The sequence below is a fragment of the Actinia tenebrosa genome, unplaced genomic scaffold (assembly GCF_029948245.1).
Source record: "Actinia tenebrosa isolate PJP-AT-01 unplaced genomic scaffold, QUT_ActTen_1.0 PGA_scaffold0__85_contigs__length_37466705, whole genome shotgun sequence".
Taxonomy (NCBI): Eukaryota; Metazoa; Cnidaria; class Anthozoa; order Actiniaria; family Actiniidae; genus Actinia; species Actinia tenebrosa.
The window spans coordinates 20,856,259-20,876,086 of NW_028292569.1; the positions used below are offsets into that span (position 1 = coordinate 20,856,259).

The 19,828-nt window shown below is 36.2% G+C and overlaps 2 protein-coding genes across 2 annotated transcripts; both read left to right on the forward strand.

Annotated features, from left to right (window-relative positions):
- The first annotated feature begins 4,577 nt into the window (after nt 1-4,577).
- On the forward strand, nt 4,578-10,311 carry LOC148913738 (uncharacterized). Its single transcript, XM_089035298.1, has 4 exons — nt 4,578-4,786; nt 4,872-4,901; nt 5,152-5,267; nt 9,029-10,311. Exons 1-4 carry the CDS (start codon nt 4,759-4,761, stop codon nt 9,158-9,160), a joined length of 306 nt encoding a protein of 101 aa, XP_088891424.1. The 5' UTR covers nt 4,578-4,758; the 3' UTR covers nt 9,161-10,311.
- LOC148913739 (uncharacterized) lies at nt 6,173-8,353 on the forward strand. The gene has a single exon (XM_089025941.1). The coding sequence runs from the start codon at nt 7,301-7,303 to the stop codon at nt 8,351-8,353; it is 1,053 nt and encodes a 350-aa protein (XP_088882067.1). The 5' UTR covers nt 6,173-7,300.
- Nucleotides 10,312-19,828: the final 9,517 nt, after the last annotated feature.

The following is a 19,828-nucleotide window of genomic DNA, read 5'->3' on the forward strand; positions in this document are numbered from 1 at the left end:
CCCACCCCCCCCCCCCCCCCTTGAGGCTGCCTAGTTAGTATTGCAGTTCGCCGTCACCAACAGCATCCCATAATGTGGGATGGTCGGGGAGCACACAGGGTGCTATAATTTGTTGTTAAACAGGTCTGATTAAGTCTCCCCAAGAAGTTCCCTTCTATGTTGAGACAGACTGAGATTATCATGGCAGGAGTCTAATGGCATCATGTTTAAGGTCCGCAATCATCCTCCAACTTCAGCTTGTGTGGGATCAGCAAACGCTGTCTTATCTTACTTTTGACTGAGTCAGTCAATATATCTCTCCACTTCGTGAGTGTTTTTTTTGGTACTGGGCACGCGGAGGGCTCCTTCTTCTGGCCAACTGGTCTGAGTTTATATACCTATTCATCAGGGTTAACTGTAGGGACATAAGCTTGTCTACAGTTTGACGGCGGGCGTAGTGTCAAAGCTTGTCTTTAGTTTTGTGTCGCCAAGATTTGGTTCGAGAACGCTTATTGACAAATTCCGTCCGGTCCTGCCAGTTTATGAATCCTCCGCACAGCGTCTTTATGTTTTTCTTCTGTGTCTGTATTAATCTTGTTAATTGGTGCCCAAAAACTAGTCGCGGGGTCTCTCGATTTTGGTTTTTCCTGGCTGTTTTTCTGACTTGCCTTGCTGTCCGTTGTGTGAACGAGATGCTGTGAAGCAAACTTGACTGAGTCATCACGAGTCGGATCCCTCCTCATAAGATTTCTACACTTAAGCTCAGCATCTTGATAACAGCTTCTTTCGCTTTTTTGCTTGACGATGCAGCCGAGTCCGGCCTGCATTTTCTACGCTTAAGAGGATTTCCATTGAGAATATTTCCCGCCATGGCGCGCCTATTGTTTGGTTTAGAGGCTCGCCAAGGTGGCAGTGTATGCGAGTCGCTCGGATTTCTTGCTTTCGTGAATCAGAATGTTCTTCATCATCAGCTAGGAGGTTTCTGCTTCGTCGTCGCGTGTTTTTCCTTTAGGTTCCATCCATTGTCTTTGCAAAGTCTACTTTTTAAAAGGCGTTAAGAGGTATAGGTTAATCGACGCATCATACAAACACAGTAATCTCCCAAGGCTCACACAACAAATGGATCTCCCGGGTTACGTTGCGTCTCTCTCACGTGACTCCCCACCCAACCAGACCATTATTACAATGATCTAGTAGATCTAAACTTCGGTATGAGTTTTGATCCCAATTTTTCGTTTTTGGGTAACACTCAAACCTTTTTTTTAACGTTAGAATCCTATCTACTATGATAAATGCATGTTTTGAAGCGTATTTCAATTGTAAAAACATATGTTGTTTGTCATTTTGTGTAGTATGTGCTTGTCATATGCTTTTTTAAAGAAATGTATGGGAAATAAGTCCACTATATTGAAGGTGCCTTTTATTTATTTAGTTTATTTGCATTTAACCTCACACTAGAGTAAATCATAGTTTAAAAAAATTAAAAAGTTTCACAAATTACAAGCAGATTAAGAGTAAGGTTATACCGTCACAGGTTTCCACCGATTCTCCTCCCTTGATGAAATGACATTAAATATTATTAGGAGAACTTTTTTTGGCTAATGGAATGAGCGTCCGCTTGCTCATTTGATGCAGACAGGCTACTGCAATTCATCATGTTTGTTAGTTTCTGGTAGAGCTGTTTGTGTTCTAGTCAAAATACAAACAATCACCTTTCTAAGTTCAAAGGTCCGAGTATATCGATCTTCTCACAAATGAAAATGAATTGCCACTGTTTAAAAAGCTGCGACGATTAGGAAAATTCCACGCAAATTATAAAGTTAAATGATAAATCAGTAGACAGTTACAGGAAGATTGAAGACGGCAAGCTGCTTCAAGGGTAACAAGCTACAGTTCGTACAAGAAAGAAGCCCTAAACGAGAGAGGGTAATTAAAAAAAAAGCCTTCAATAATGTAGAATACAGTAAAACTAAGAGCCTTCACAAGATGATTGAGAAGGGATGAATTGAGTCAAGATAAGAGATAATGCAAGAAAAAATAAAATATAAACGGAGCTCAAACCTTCGCTTCCAGCGTTAACACTTTGATTCTCCTTTCATCGTTCATCTCCACTTCAAAACAAGTTAAACTTTCTGAATAACAAGATTTTAGCCTCGTACACAGCCTTTCTTCAAGAAAAATAGTTTTTGGCGCTCACCGCTTGAATACGAAACTAATTCCCTCTTAATATATGAGTATAATTCCAGTGCCAGTGCCAGTGCCAGTGCCAGTGCCAGTGCCAGTGCCAGTGCCAGTGCCAGTGCCAGTGCCAGTGCCAGTGCCAGTGCCAGTGCCAGTGCCAGTGCCAGTTATATATAATTGATATAGACGATACGAAAACCGTAAGCATGCAAGATCGAAATAAAGTTAACAATGGTAAGCAAGAGAATATGAACTAATAGAAGAGGAATCCCCGTGCCCCATCATGTGCAAACGTACTTGATGCTATTGTTTGAATCTATTCTAATAATATTATCCAATGATATCATTTATTTGATAGTTTGATTTTCTGCACGCGCATAGTACGCGCGCGCTCAAACGCTGTTTGCTAACGTTTTCTTGTGCTTTCTTAGTATTCAAATGTTCAAATCTGCCCTCAAGATGACAATGTAGGTCGAAAGATTTGGAAAATAAATGTAAAAATACTCCTGAAAGTTTAACAAATTACTACTTCATTGTCCTGTTGCAATTGCCAAGCTTTCCAACGTGCACATTCATTTTCAGGACATAGTCGAATTAACGGAAAACCCCAAAAACGTAAGCAAACAGCCTAGAACGAGCGCAGTAAATGCGCGTGCAATAAAAACAATGGTTTAAAAATAGCTTAAAATGTGCACATGATGGTACGATGCTATGTAAAGGGGGGGGGGGGGGGGGGGGGGGGGGGATTCCTTCTCTTAGTTCCTTTTCTCTTGTGGTAAGCCACTACCAATCAAAATAATGACTCGTTATTTCTCGTTGATTGCTTGTAGTAATGTGTCGAATTACTGGACCTGCCGAGCTTACTTACAAAATTGTTGAAACTGCACAATTCAAGTGGAGTACTTCCGACAGTTCGGCTATTCTATCTGCAACATGGGGCATAAAAAAAGGGAACATGCCTGACCCTCAATTTATCAATGTGGATATACGGAGAAACAAAGCCTACCTCAATTCATTTCTGGAACCAAATCTCATGAAACGGGTGGCATTTGAAGGTGATATCAAGAGAGGGTCGTGCATGGTTTACTCTAAAGAACGTCACTGTCAACGATACAAACGTGTACATCGCATGTATCAGTGACGATGTAACCAGAGTCCTGCCTTACACAGTTGCACTAACTGTTAAAGAAAAAGAAAAGAAAAATGGAAACATTGGTGAGCTATAGCATTGTCTTTTAATTTATAGCTTTAATGTTTCTAAGTATCATTTTTTTCTAAGTATTATACTTCTAAGCTGAATGCACTTTTCCAAAGGCGTGTTCAAAAAATCAATTAATTTTTAAAAATTTGATATTGCAATTTTAATTTTAAATTGTTATATATTTTTAGATAATATACTGTGTTTTTCGATGTTTCCGCGAACTCAGTCATTCCATCCATCCATATCTCTCACTCCCTTCCTCCCTCCCTTCCTTCCTCCCTTCCTTCCTCCCTCCCTCCCTCCCTCCCTTCCTTCCTCCCTCCCTCTCTCCCTTCCTCCATTCCACCCTCCCTCCATCCCTCCCTCCCTTCCTACCTCCCTCCTTCCCTCCCTCCCTCCTTCTCGCCAGCCAGCCAGACACATCCTTTATTAAATAATTCCGTCATTATCAGATATCTATTCATTAATTCCGTCAATCAAGTTGTAAATCCGTCAATCCACTCATAAATTCCGATATTCTGCTATTTTCTTCTCTGTTCGTTACTTGATTCTTTATTAATCGTTATTTTCTTTCGACGCTGGTGACCATCATGGCTTCCTACGCTTCTCTCTGGCTCTATGAGCATCTTGTGTGTTTAGATCAGAGTATCCAAAACGGAAAACTTTTTGTTGTCTATTTAACAATAAATATCAAAATATTTTCATTTACATTTTCATTTATCATTTTATATCCTACTTCTAAAGAACCGACGAAAGGAACTGGCCCTTCACGTTTTCCGGAAACTGCTAGAAAAACGGTCCACGAAAGGTAATTAATAAACTATCATCTTAATTATAGAACGATATGATTCATGTGTTAATGGAGTGCTTTTCGTCGCTATGTGGTCATGTTGTTTTTTTAATCATGATCAAAACTGCCTTCTTCTATTTAATTGCGCTCCCTTTCCACCAATGTGACCCTGATTCGAGTCCCCCCAGGCTGTCTGTCGTAAGATTCAGGGTTTACCGGTTTACTTTGATGTAGAGCCAATCTGTTGAAATGCCACTATTAATTAACCATTATTTATTTATTTATGTTATTTATTTACGCGATTTGCGTTATGCATGGGTTACTACCCAGAATCCCTTAACCTACTTCATTTTTATTAGTCACATGGCTTCTCAATAGCACGCACGGATCCGGCGCACGATTTGAAAAAAAAAAATTGCTGTTGTTGACGTCAAAAAAGTGTTGCCATAACGTGGAACAACATATTCTTAATAGGCACATGACTACGTAATGTCACAGAAAAATTTATTAACCAAAACACTTGCTCTCAATAAGTAAGCACCATTTCTCTTGTGCACGCTTTCACTTTCTCTTGCCACTTTTTTTCAGAACATGTAATGCTAAAACGATGCACACTTGCTGTCTGAATAACATAAGTGAGTTTTTAATTGCTTGAACTTGCATTTTTACTCATCTTTTGAATTGATTATTTTTATTTTTATTATTTTGTTGTTAATCTAGTTACAGAAACGGAGGTTCATACACCAAAGGGTAAGCCGACAATGGTATCTGCATAACAGTTATGGATAAGCACACAAATTATTTTGTCTGTTAAACAGCAAAGCCTGAATGTGTTGGGTCAGATCTCTTTCTTGCTGATCAAGTCATTCTAACAATCCTGCACATGCTATGAAGAAGTGGCCTTGCTATTTATTTACATTGCTTCTCGTTTTCCTCCCTCTCATTTAGATATGATAAATTGGAATACAATAAATGTTTTTTTCTTTCTTCTTTATTTCAGACCCAAAGGACCCGCCAGTGTACTCTGATACTCATAAAACACTTACCATATGCATTGCAGTAACGGCTGCAATGGTGGTGCTTTCGGTTTCGTTGACAATTACTTTTAAGTACAAAATAAGTACTGACTGACACTACTAGGAACTGGATACATGTCCTGGTATAATAAAACTTCATACAGGATAACATATACACCTACTTGCAAGAACGTTGTCATACGAAAATAGAACATTAGTGATTTAGTGGGATAGGAATTATATTAAAAAACAAAAGAAGATCAATGAAGCCGAACTTTTTCTTTTGTCTTTTAATGTATTCCTTTCTCACTAAATTAGTAATTTTCTATTCTTGTATGATAATACCTTCTTGCAAGTAGGTGTATATACAATTGTCATTTTTTCCGTGACGTCATCTAAAAACCAATATTGGAACTATAAATCGTATCAACGAATTTATATCATATGTTTTAGAAATCTATGCACGATATTAGTGACATGAGAAAGTTTCCAGTCATTTAGATATTTGGGTCGCGAGTTATGAAGATAGATCGAATTTGAGTCATGGAATACCGTTAAGTGCATCTGAATAAAATGAAGATTTAAATGATTTACGCTAATGAACGTTTTTTCATAGACACATATTTGCCTTAGACACATCATCATCAAAAATGTTGAATATTCCATCATCTTGAACTGAATAAATTAGATATTTGTATAAATATATACTACAACGTTTCTGCAATCGAGTATATATATATATATATATATACACCGAATCCCTAAAACTTTGACAATTTAGCGATATATATACATATATATGTATCCCCTTTTTCCTATTGTCTTTCCTTGAAAATCCAGGTATGACAATAGAAAAAAGGGGGTTACACAAATATGTATATATATCTTTAAAGTGTCAAAGTTTTAGCGATTCGGTATATATATATATATATATATATATATATAGATAAATATATATATATAAATGAATAAATTTAAAAAAATATATATATATATATATATATATATAAGAAATCTGTGAATCAATTTTCCGTAAAATAGTGCTCAATACATCGATAGAAGTAGAGCAGAATATTTGTTTGAGAAGAAAAAATCAAGACAACACTTTTCCCGACAAGCCTGTTTCGTGAATTGCTTCACTCTTCAAGGGATTTAATGATAAGAATATTCGTTACTATCATTTTTATAGAAAAAGTATACATAATTAATTAGTGGATATAGTTTAGCTGTTGCGTAGTAACGCTTTGTTTCTGTGGCGGCATGAAGATACAAGTTCGTTTCGCTTATTTAATGATGAGAGTTCCGGTCGATAGATTAAATAAGCGAAACGAACTTGTATCTTCATGCCGCCACAGAAACAAAGCGTTACTACGCAACAGCTAAACTATATCCACTAATTTATTACATCCATTTTGAAATCACTAGCAAATCCTGCAATCTGATTGGTTCTCAGCAGTGTGATTTAATCACGAATCGCACTATTTTGACTTTAAATCGCATCTTTTTTCCAGCCAATCAGATTGAAACACTAAAATAAAATAACTAATCAGATTTCATGACTGGATTAAATCAACCAATCAGATTGCAAGAGAGAAAAGACTCAAAATGTTAAATTTGAAAAAAATTTCGTGGCAAAAATTCTCACTTTTCTCAATAAATATGGATGATTTTAATTGCTTACAGTATCTTGATGATGACAATGACCTTCTTGAGGCTGAAAAAATTCTGGCAGGGGAATTTCCATCTTTTGTTGTCTCTTTTGACGATAATTATGCCGATTTTCTTTCAAATAATGTTGAACTAGTTCCACACGCTCCCGAGTCCAGCGAAAGCAAAACAAATGAAACAACAACAACAACGGCAAATGAAGCCTCAAACTACGATATTTCAAGATTTCCACTAATTTCAAATAATGACATAGAAGAACTGAAGTCGGTGGCTGAAAACAAGAACACTAAACGCTCAACAAAACAGTGGATGAACGTGTTTGAAAGCTGGTGTACATCCCGCCATCTTGACAACATCGTCATCGAAAAAATGGCACCAGAAGAACTAGACAAGGTCCTCGTTAAGTTTTATGCCGAGGTGAAGTAAAGGGATGGAGAAGACTACGAGCCAGAATCTCTCCGTGTAATGCAAAGTTTAATTGAACGCCATTTAAAGGATAAAGGTTATCCTCTGAGCATCGTGCGAGCGAGGGAGTTTCAAAGCTCACAAGGAATCCTCAACGCGAAGGCAATTTCTCTGCGTGAACAAGGGAAGGGAAAAAGGCCTAACAAATCTCAGCCTTTGGCACCAGAAGAAGAGTCAGCTCTATGGGAAAAAGGTCAGTTGGGTGACTTCAATGCCAAAGTCCTGACAAACGTCAACTTTAAGAATTTGACAGAGCAACTTGGTTTACGAGGCCGCCAGGAGCACCACGACTCTTACGTCGAGGACATGATTATAAGTCAACAAGAAGATGGCAGTGAAGTCGTAGAATTTCGTGAAAGTCCCACTAAAACACGAAGTGGTGGTCTAAGAATCAGACGAAGAACCACACCGCAGGTTATGTACAGCACTGACGGCGGAGAAAAAGATCCTGTACGACTCTTCAAGCTGTGGTTGTCTAAGCAACCCGAAGGGATGAAGGACAAAGGACCAATCTATCGTAGCATAATAAATCGTCCTAAATCAGCAGATGTGTGGTACAATAAAATCCGAATGGGACAAAACACCATCGGCACTATCATGAAGTCCATGGCCTCCTGCCTGACGACAAATAAAAGGTTGACGAACCACAGTATGAGGAAGACTCTGGTGTCGAAATTGAAGAAATCTAGTCAACCGCGTAATATTATCTGCGAAATAACAGGCCATGCTCGCGAATCTTCGCTGGATGACTACGATGAAATAGACGAGAATCAAAGGAAAGACCTGTCTCACATCATCAGTGGATATAAAGAAGTCCCCAACCAAAAGAGTGAAGGAGAAATCTCCAATCAAGAGGTCAATCAAGAGGTGAATTCATCGAATTCAGCGATTGTGCAACGAACACCACTGGCGTCTATCAACAACGCGGTCGTGCGATTTCGTAATCGTGCGTTTGATTTCAGACCAAATTGCACTCCACTCAGTTCAATTACCATTATTAATTATGTATACTTTTTCTATATAAATGATAGTAACGAATATTCTTATCATTAAATCCCCTGAAGAGTGAAGCAATTCACGAAACAGGCTTGTCGGGAAAAATGTTGTCTTGACTTTTTGATCTCAAACAAATATACATATATATATATACACTTGATTGCAGAAACGTTGTAGTATGCATTTATACATTTATACAAATACGTAATTTATTCAGTATATTTAATGATATGCAAAACAGAAAACTCGCTTTATTTATTATTTGTTTCATTCAATGAACGTCAAAATATTTTATTCTCGTGTTTTACGTCCTACAGATTATAAATCAATTGGTTTTGAGGGTTAAAAAAGTAAAATTGCAATATGCATCTGATTACGTATTTGTATAAATGTATAAATTTATACTACAACGTTTCTGCAATCGAGTGTGTATATATATATATATATATATATCAACATAATGCTAAATTACTCCTTTAAAACTCATAACTGCGTTGTACTTATATAAATTAGGTTAAAACCAGTGATACTTGTTAAAATTCTTGAAATATTTAAATTATGCTAAAGTTTATATCTAAATGTGGTGAACAATGAAACATTTTGATTTACTGATCATGTTTGAACAAGCCACCACTCTACTCCCCCTTCTCACATACTCGCATCTCCATATTCCTAGACTTTTTTTCTAGTAATTCTTTCCTCAATATTTTTTATTTTTATTTTTATTTACAGAGAAATCTGCTAAAGATTAAGAGGAACAACTTCAAGCGAAAAAGAGCTGATGGAAGACGCTTGCGGTCGACGGTCAGCAGCACCGAAAATGCCGAGCCTGAGGTATTATTGATTATCAACCCGAGTCATTAAGAGTGATTGTCAGAGAAAACCGGGCAAGGGCAAAATATCGGGGTAGGACGATATGCACCAAATTTTCAGCAATAAAATTCGATTAGATGACGAACCATGGTAATTAAAGTTTCGTTGAGCTTTTTTTGACAAGAAGTCTTATATTTTGACAATAAGTTTTATATTTTGACAAGAAGTTTAACATTTTGACAACAAGTTTTATATTCAGCAACAAGTCGTATATTTCTTAAAACAGGTCATATTTTTTACGATAAGTCGTATATTTCTCAAAATATATTTTATCTATTTGATACAAGTATATTGTTAGGTTAGGCGCACGAAAATCCCTCATTCATGAAAAGAATGAGGGAATATTAGAACAAAATCTCCCTCATTAATGAAACACGAGCGAATATGTGCTAAATTTCAATCATGAAGGGATACTTATAACTAACTGTCGCTCGTGAATCATTGAGGGAGATTTAGTTCAATCTACCTCGTAACTATATTCACCCATCAAATTAAAACTATCGGGATATATGGGTCTTTTCAACTCATTAGAGAGTTTTAGATTTACGTTCACGGCAAACGTGAAACGTCAGTTGACCATTTAAAAATCAGAGTATGTGGACCGCGTGGCACTAATGAAATAGTAGAAGATAATATAGGTAAGTTGTAGTGCTTGGGAATTTAAAAATCATTTCAAATAGCTTAAAAACAATCGCAAAAAAGTCCAACAAGTATAATTAAAGGCGCTCTAAGAAGCGCATGTGGTTAGTCCAAAGAAGTAAAATAGACGGTATGAGGACAGGAGAGATCATACTAAAGTTTTCCAAAGTCATTAATAATTCATGAGTTCAACCATGTGATCAGAACGGACCAAGGAAATGAACTTGTATATAAAATCAAGAAAGGGTATTTCCCATGAACTTTAAAAATTTGTCAAAAGTGAAACGTAAATCCTCAGTGTACATACATGGGAAATTATGCGCATGATGATCAGAATGGTCTAAGGCAGTTTTCATAACTTTCAATTTTTGTACATTGTCGATTATTTTATTTAAAATTTTTGGTTTTATTAGTGTTGGAGGTTTTTAATGCCATATAAAAAATTCGAACCATGTGTTTTATTAAGAACTTTTACATTTGAATAAACACTGCTGCTCGTTGAACGACTGTTTTCATTAATCTTTGTTGTTCAGTTTCAAATCTGCTGTATACACTTATTTCAATAAAGTTAGTCACCTGAAAAGCTATAAAGTTGAGACCGACAGGGATTATGGGTAGATACATTTTACATGTTTCAACCGCTTGATAACTGTTGATGGACTTGAGATCTTCTACCAGTTACAAGTTCACCTCCTCTGAGCATCCTCGACTACTGCAGTTTGTGTCGAAACCTTTACTTGTTGAATATGAAATATTTCCCATGATTCTTAGCGATCTCAGCTTTCAAAGTTTTTGTTGCCTAATTTTATTGAAATAAATATATATAGCAAGAACCTATTTATCACATGATTGCAGAGAAATAGAAATAGTTTTAAGACAATGTTGCCTTGTTGATCGTTATCGATCACAATAAACTCATATTAGATTATTGCAAAGATATGGTTTTTCGATTGTTCTAAGAAAGAATTTGAAAATCCCACGAGCAAAAGGCTGAATTATCTTAAAATTCATCGGAAGAGATTCAAGGTCTGATTTAATTCACAATTGACAATGCGTTTTTGTTTTTTTTGTTGTTGTTGTTGTTGTTACTTTGTTTATATTAAATTCCCTGAAGAGCTGAATATATCCTGTAAATTACAGCCTCATTTATCCTCCAATTAGGAGGCTCAATATACTAATAGTTTTCAATATTGTTTTTTCAATATATATTTATATTTATTTATTTATTCATAGTTTTCAGTATCTTAGTAATGAGTTTGTTTTGTATGAGACTATCTTGTCGAGACTGTCGTGCGCTCTCACTTTGGCCCGGACTTGATTAAGACGGCAGAAAATTTGTTGTAGCAACTCGAGCCACGAGGAAAAGAAATAATTATGGTTTAAATGATGATGTAATCCACGAGTGAAAATGGCATACTATTTTATCGAAAGTATGACCGAACATGACCTGGATAGATGACAGGAAGCATGATTTGTGGCACGATTCCAACAATTAACCCCAGGGGGGAAGGTCTAGTGGCCCACAGCAGCACGGCACAAATTGGTCAGCCGTTTTGTTTTTGCAATTTCGCTGTTAAGATCGGCCATGAAAACTGTTATTCCACTGTTTAGAGATGAATAATGAAAGCTCTGACAGTTAAATGAACTGATAGATTCAGTAAATTAAAAACTTACTGCATAAAATGCGAAAAATGGTTCGCCCTACCAGGGGAGGGGAAGTGGTTCACGCTACGCGATAGCATAGTGGTTAGCCGTCTATCGACGGACTAACCACAAAAACAAAAGAATAGTTGTCTTTGGTGAGAAGGTTTGTAAAAGGTAAAGTACAGAAAAAGGAGGAAAAAAGTCAATCTAAAACTCTCTATTACTGCAAGATGAACCTCTGCCAGAGGCAGTTCAATGCTACGCACGCGTGGGAATCAGTAAGAGTTAGTTACGCGCAAATCGTTTATTTCTCACATGCTGATTGGCTATGATCGATGAAAGGACAGACAAATAAGCTAACGTCAATGAGCGCGCTCTTTTCCGTTGGTTATTTTGATATTTAAAAAACGTCGAAAAAATGCGCGTTACTGATTTTTTTTGTGGTGAAAAAAATCGAGGTCCCTTTCCTATGGTGTGTGCTTTTATCTAACTTGGAATGGCTTCAGAATATATGTTCCAAACTCAAGTGAAACCACGAATGCACAGCCTCGAGGGCCTCGGGACTTTCAATATCCTTCCCTTGGCGTCAAGGGAATTAATAATTATATAAATATACATTTATCTCTCTCTCCATGCATATATATATATGATTAGTGCCACTGTCTTAAGTTTGGCATACTGTCTCCAGCTCTTGGGAGCCATTTTTTTGGACACACTGCGCATGGCATTCGCTTACTAACGTCACTGCGCATGCCATTCATGCACAAACTTTTATCGAAGCAAAAAAGTCCATGTTGGCGACGCATATGACCGTTCTATTCAACTACAGTTTTCTGAATTATTCCTAAGTTTTTGTAGCAGTTCAACAAACTCGTAGATCATTTTCAAGCAAAACTTGTTTATGCATAGACAAGGATTTAAAGAAAGATTGTAGTTATAAATCGTTCAAGAAAAGTCTTTATAAAATAATAGGCCACTTGCACTAAGAGGTCACGTGTTCAACTCGGCCATTGTGGCTGGCATTCTACAGGATTTTAGCTATGCGAGAATGTAAAAAAATAATGGCGGATCCGGTTAGTTTTTTGGTGATGAAAGGTAAATTAGCGCAATAAAGAACGATAAGAATCCCCTTTTCTTGCAAGAAATATATTATTAGTATATATCTAAAGAATATTTTTGCTATAGTCGCCAACGAGAGAAAAAAATAGTATGTTTTGCGCTACGATGTGAAGACCTACGAAGTGTTTAGTCTTGTTTTGCCGACTTCATGACCTCAAAACAACGACTTTTTGTCGAAAAACATCAATTATTTTTCAACTTCATTCTTGAAAAATGCATTTTTCTCGCAAGAAATATGCTTTTAATAGATACCTTAAGTAGATTTTTGCTAGTCATTCGCCAGGAAGTAGAAAAATATGGTATGTTCTGAGGTCATGTAGCCGGCGAAACAAGACTAAACACTTCGTAGGTCTTCACATCGTATCGCTCAAAAGACCATATTTTTTTTCTACTTGGCGAGTTAATATTAAAACTTTACTTTAGATACCTACTAAGAATATATTTCTTGCATGAAAAGGGGATTTTTATTGTCATTTAGTGCGCTATAAATTTACCTTTTATCACCAAAAAACCCACCCGAATCGCCATCTTTTTTATAGTAATGATGAAAAGGTAAATTATACACGGTGAAAAGACGAAAAAAAACTTACTTACTAAAAAAACTTTTTTTCATCTTTTCACGGTGTATAATTAGTCCTTTTATCATTACTGTTTCATTAGAAAAACCGACGCATCTCACACTAGTTTTTAGCTAGTTAGTTCATCTTTTTTTTTTACATTCTCGCGTAGCTAAAATCCTGTAAAATGCAAACCGCAATGGCCGATTTGACCACGTGACCTCTTAGTGCAAGTCGCCTATTGGGATACAACGCGCATTATGATTGGTGGAAAACCATGTTTGATGAGAGTATCAAAACACGCTATCGTCATTTTAGCGTGCGCGAGTATTGCAACTGTCATATTTTAATCTATCGCGCACGCTCATTGGTCAGTTTGAATAAGACGGCACATAAAGAGAATTTAGTTAGACTTTTTTTTTCGATCGATCTTTTCGCGCATTTGTTATTTCATAATTGTTAAATCTAATTTGTGCTTGTGAATCAAAACGTTTTCCGTGATAGTCTGGTCAAAACACTTGTGATGTTGGGAGAATACTCGAGAAGCTGGAAACCACTCCGCTACAATAGTCATTTTCAATCTTATAACACTAGAACCAAATAGGTTGTATCGTCGTGTACGGGAATCGTCAGGGCATTTCTATTCAAATTCAAATTTCGAGTAATCGGCTGGTAGTTCTTTGGTGCCGATTCTTGGTGTCTTCACTTAATTTTTTTTTTAAAGTGAGGAGAACCAAAATTTCTAAGTTCCACTCGTGTGTTCGGAAACCTATGACGTACTTCGTTAATCCGTACACGACGATAGTACCACCAAAGATAATTTTCATCTTCCCAGAGTTCACACTAACTGAGGAAACAGCGATTTCTATACCAATCTTTAGAAGAATATAATGAATTAAACTTAGATTGTGTATAAGTAGCGACTTACTAAAACATTAACTATGAAGATCAGCGATAAAAAACTATATTTTTAAAATGTTTTAATAAAAGACGACGTTTCGACGTTTACGTAACGTCATCATCAAGTCAATAAGAATAAGAAAATACAAACTATATATAAATAATGAAACAATGAAAGCTAATTACAAAAAAGAAGATATATGTACAAGAATAAAAGGTAATAAAAATGATGTAATTACATGAATAAAAGGGGGGAGGGAGGGGGGAGATTACAAATATCATTAAACAAAAAGTTTTGCATTAATGGAGTCACTTTGCACATTAACAGATGGTTTAAGTTTCTTAATAAAAATTATTTCAAAGACAAGGCAATTAAATTCATTGTCACATTTCCTTAGGACGCAAAATTGTTCATCTTTGAATCCCAGGAGGCTTCAATGTTGTTCTCTGAAGAAATTACCAATAGCTAAATATTTATTTATTTAATATTAATCAATATCACTCTTCAACCGATATTTACCAACCGAAAACTTGAACAAGATCTCAAGCCTAAAGAAAAGAAACCTAGCCTAGTCAATCAACATTGCGTTCTTTACACATTTAAATGTGATCTGTGTGATGCAGATTATGTTGGCATGACAACCCGACATCTTCACCAGCGCATTGTTGAACATAAATATTCAGCTATTGGTAATCACTTCAGAGAACAACATGGAAGCCTCCTGGGATTCAAAAATGAACAATTTTGTGTCCTAAGGAAATGTGACAATAAATTTAATTGCCTTGTCTTTGAAATGCTTTTTATTAAAAGACTTAAACCATCTCTTAATGTGCAAAGTGACTCCATTAATGCAAAACTTTTACTTAATGACATATTTTACCCTTTTCTTCTTTCCCTTTAGTTATATCATTTTTATTACCTTTTATTCTTGTACATATTTCTTCTTTTTGTAATTAGCTTTCATTGTTTCATTACTTATATATAGTTTGTATTTTCTTATTCTTATTGACTTGATAATGACGTTACGTAAACGTCGAAACGTCGTCTTTTATTAAACTTAGATTATAAGAAAATAACATCAGTCGATAGTTTCAAGAAATCTCTCAAAAGTGTTTATTAGCTTTTGAATATTTTGTATACACTTATTTCAATAAAGTTAGTCATCAAAAACCTAGAAAGCTGAGATCACTGAGCATCATGGGAAACTTTTCATATCAAAAAACATATATATACAAAGCTTTTTTAATACAAACTGCAGCTCAATGACGCTCAGAAGAGGTGAGACTGTAACCGGTAAAAGATTCGTAAGCCTTTAAACAGTTATCAAGTGGTTGAACGTGTAAAATGAATCTACCCATAATCCTTGCCGGCCTCAGCTTTATAGTTTCTCAGGTGACTAACTTTATTGAAATAATTGTATATTATAAGACATTTTAGATTACACTTTTATATTTTATAATTTTTCCTTTTTTTCTTTCTTTTCTTTTCTTTTTTTTTTTTTTTTTTTTTCTTTACATTTTTCTTATCGTATTCAATTTATCTTTTTATGCATATTTCTGTTTATTCATATATATTTTAATCGTAATATTGTAATGTTAATTGTTGTCATGATATTCTTATTTAGCGCCATACTGAAAACCACTGAGTAGGTTTTACCCTCATTAAAGATTATCAACGCGTTGTGGTTTCCTACGCTCTTCTCGTGTCTCTTCTCTCATTTCAATGTTTTGATTCAGAATTAAGCAGAAATTAGATTTAAGGGTTTTTATATAATCTTATTTTAATTTTATCTTATCAATTAATCAATCATATATACATATTTCTTTCTCTTCTTAGTACACTTGATTAATTAATCTTTTTTATAGAATTTTAAGTTTAATCATAATAAGGGATTTGTAATATTTGTGCTATTTCTATGTATTCTTATAGAGCAATAGTCCCCTTCACAGTTCCCTGCGCCATCTTGAAAGCTAGCCGTGGCTTTGCATCGAAGCAAGACGAACGGTGAGCTTGCCATGATAGAGACGTGAATAATTGTTCAATGTGTTAAAAACAGGTGTCTATCATTGCAAGCTCACTGTTCGTCTCAATTTGATGCAAAAGCACGGCTACCTTTCAAGATGGCGCAGGGAACTGTGAAGGGGACTATTAGGGTACCTTTTATTTCACCTACTTGCAAGAACTTGGTCATACGAAAATAAAACAGTGATTTATTGGGATAGGAATTATATTAAAAAACAAAAGAAGATCACTGAGTCTGAACTTTTACTTTTGTCTTTTAACATTCTTGCAAGTAGGTGTTTTATGCTTTTGATATATTTATAGAGTTTTAGAATCAGAGGGTCACTGGATACACAGTTTTCGTGTGCTATTGTGTATTACCCTCTTTAAATAAAGTCGTTATTATTATAATTAATGGGTCTTAAAATATGTTACATACATATGCATGAATTGTATTTCCCTGGCAAATATGCGCACAATGTTTTTAATTAACACGCCGGTTTTCAGATATTATCATTTTTAAATTTTCAAATATTTGTAGATAAATATAAATGGTAATAATAAATTGTAAGCATTTTTTAGCACAAAACATTGACATAATTTTAAAAAAAAACATATATTGTGATCATTCATTTTTGCCGTTTACTTTTGGGGCGCTCCTGTTTGCTTCAAAAGATAGTGGTCGATAGAAAAACAACGTATATTAATCGTTAGATAGTTATATAGCGTAAGGGTCGATAACCGTACAAAAGCTATTTTGATATTGATTTTCGAGCTCGCATTACTGGATACGCAAAACTAATGTACACGAGATATGCGCGCATACTTCAAAGGAAATGGTCACCATATGGTTTACAGATATTCCAGTTACGATCCGGATTTTTGACGGGCATAAGTAATTATTCATCAATAAAAGGACGAGCACATCAAATGTTTATTAAACCATTACCACAAAATGACGAACAGAGTGTTTTGTCTTGTTGTAAGATATGGTCAGCGGTAACATAGTTCGCCATGCGCAAGAACGTAGCAAGAACGTAGCAAGAACGTAGCAAGAACGTAGCAAGGACGTTAGAGGATCAAAAGTCATCATTGTAGGCCAAACTTGAGGTACATTCCGGTTTTCTTACGTTCAGATTTGTAAGTCTTATGTTAAGAATATAACTTTCTCGTTGTAGAACCGTACAATAGCGTATAAACCATACAAAGGTCATAAACTGTACAAAGTCTTCAATGACGAGATGTAATGAGAGTCGTTACGAATTAAATGAAAGCTGAGTTACGCGTGTCTAGGTCTGGTCCCTACACTTGTTAAACCAGTTGGGGGAAGTCTTTTGTTTATCAATCCAATTTATAGAGCGCGCGGAATTTGAATTTTTAACTCCAAAACTCAACCAAGTAAAATAAGCAAGATGGCAAGTACTCGCGTCGATGAAGTCGATATATTTGAAAGAAATCGCTTCTAATTTTTGATTTCCAGCATGTCCACTTGGTGTACGCTGATGAATGCGTGGAACCCATCTATACCGAAAGACAGAGACAGTGTTATGGTTGTGAAGTAAACCATCCAAGCCAAATACAACATGTTAATCGAAGAAGAATCTTGGAACTTATTTTATGATCCAGCCAAGGACTTTGTCCAAGCAGAAGAAGTTTTGAGACCGGTCCTTGCTATGCTACATGATGAATATTCCGCCTCATTGCTACTGGAAAACCTATCTACTATCCACTACGCTGTCAACTTCTACATTTTGATAACGAACTCAGTACTGTTGAAAAAGCTCAGATCATTCTGTTTGACAAAGTCAACGAAGTCAAAACTCACGTAGTTCCAATACACTGTCCAGAAGAGTTTTTAAGAAAAGAAGTAAAACCTATGGATATCGACTATCAACCATGGGGACTTTGTACTCGGTATTGAATAGAGTCTATTAAGATACTAAGATCCTCAGCTCGCAAGATGCATTCCAATATCAACTGGTCTGCCATGGTTCGAGAATTCAATCGAGATATTACTCCTAAGAACAGAGTAGAAGCTCTCACACTTATGTCTGCTCAAGCCAACACAAAGTATAACATGGGAAGATTATTGACGTGCATAAGATTTGCCGAGAAACTTCAAGTCACCGAGAGGGAATGGGAAGAACTGTTTCAGTACCTCTTTTAAGAGAACACGTTCTCGAATTGGATCATTTCTGTCTCTACCTTCTAGCTGTACGGATAGAGGATGGGTTTTCTTCCACCTTCTTACCAAATTGGTTTGTAACGAGACTTCAACCGAGTTCGTTGCATACTGGCCTGCTGTTGGGGTCAGATTATAGTAGAAAACTCGGAATTTACTGATGGAGGACGAACTGCAGAAAATCTACTACGATCTCGAAAACGTCGCAAGTTTTTCGGTTGTGGATGCCCTGTAAAACCGTGCTTTAAAACAAAAAGGTTTCAAGAAAGTAACGCATAAATAAATCGAAGATTGGCTCAAAAAAACAAGAAACCTACCAGAAAACATCGATGCGGGTCAACCAATACTTGTATCCTTTGTTGAATCGACTCAAAGAGGTCAAATCTACCAAGTCGGCTTGGAATTGATAATCTTTTCCGTTGACTAGCACTCTGTTTCTTGGAAATCTGTGCCGTACAGGTTTATGAACGGAATAGGTTTCTTGTTCACCGGTACGGGAAGTCTGTTTCATAACCAAGGACTGCTGGACCTCACATTTCCCCTATAAAACAAGGTAACCTTCGCATCGGCATTCAGTTTGCGAAACCCCTACCTGTGACAGTCAACTGCATCATCTACGACGAGTTTGATTCTTTGATTGAGATTGATGAGAACCGAAACGTGACTTTTAACTGGTCGAGTTAAACATGAACACGAGACAGATTGCGGCAGTATTAAAAAGGGATCCCATCACCAACCCTATCTTTCAAGGAGTTTTTCCGTCAGACCAACTACCGAACAAGATCAAACATTACCCAGCGGCCTTCGTGGCCAACGTGGACCCTAAAGGACGCCCCGGTTCTCATTGGTGTGCGTTTTATTTCACTCAAGATAAAGAGGGAGAATTTTTTGATTCCTATGGATTGAAGCCTCAAGAGTACAGTCAACATTTTCTCGAGTTTCTAGAAAGGAATAGTCATCATTGGACTTATAATCACCAAGACCTTCAAAGTCTAAATTCTAATGTGTGTGGACATTATTGCTTGTATTATGTAATCAATCGTTGTCGTAACGTATCGATGAAAACTATTGTAAACCGATTTATTAAAAATACAAGGAAAAACGATCGTTTAGTGTATTATTTTTATCACTAAGTATTTTGGATACTTATACAAGTATCTGAGGAAAAGGCTTGTCAAACACCAAAGTTCCAGACAAAAATCAATGAACACCATGTAACGATCAAACTGGTATTATTTTATTCATGAATTTCCTAGTACAAATAATTACTGCTTAAGTAAAGTTGAACCATCTTTGACGCATCTGTTCCTTAGCGTTACGCGTTGCACTTCGTGTAGGACTTGGGTGGAATTTTCTTTCCGTCAGGGGTGGGATAGGGGTAATCCATTGGTCATCTTGTTCTGGTATAGGGTTAGACCTTGCTTTAAATTCTCTGAGAACGGTTCTTTTCTTTTCGTTTCTTACCAGATCTTCGGGAGCACTCATCTTGGCGAGTCCTTTAGCAAACGTTTCCCATCCAGGAGGACCAAACCCTTTGCGCGCTCGTAAAAAATCCCCCACTAGATCTCCACTAGATCCAGACAAGGGTTTATCTTCGTAAATCAACTGACCGCCAC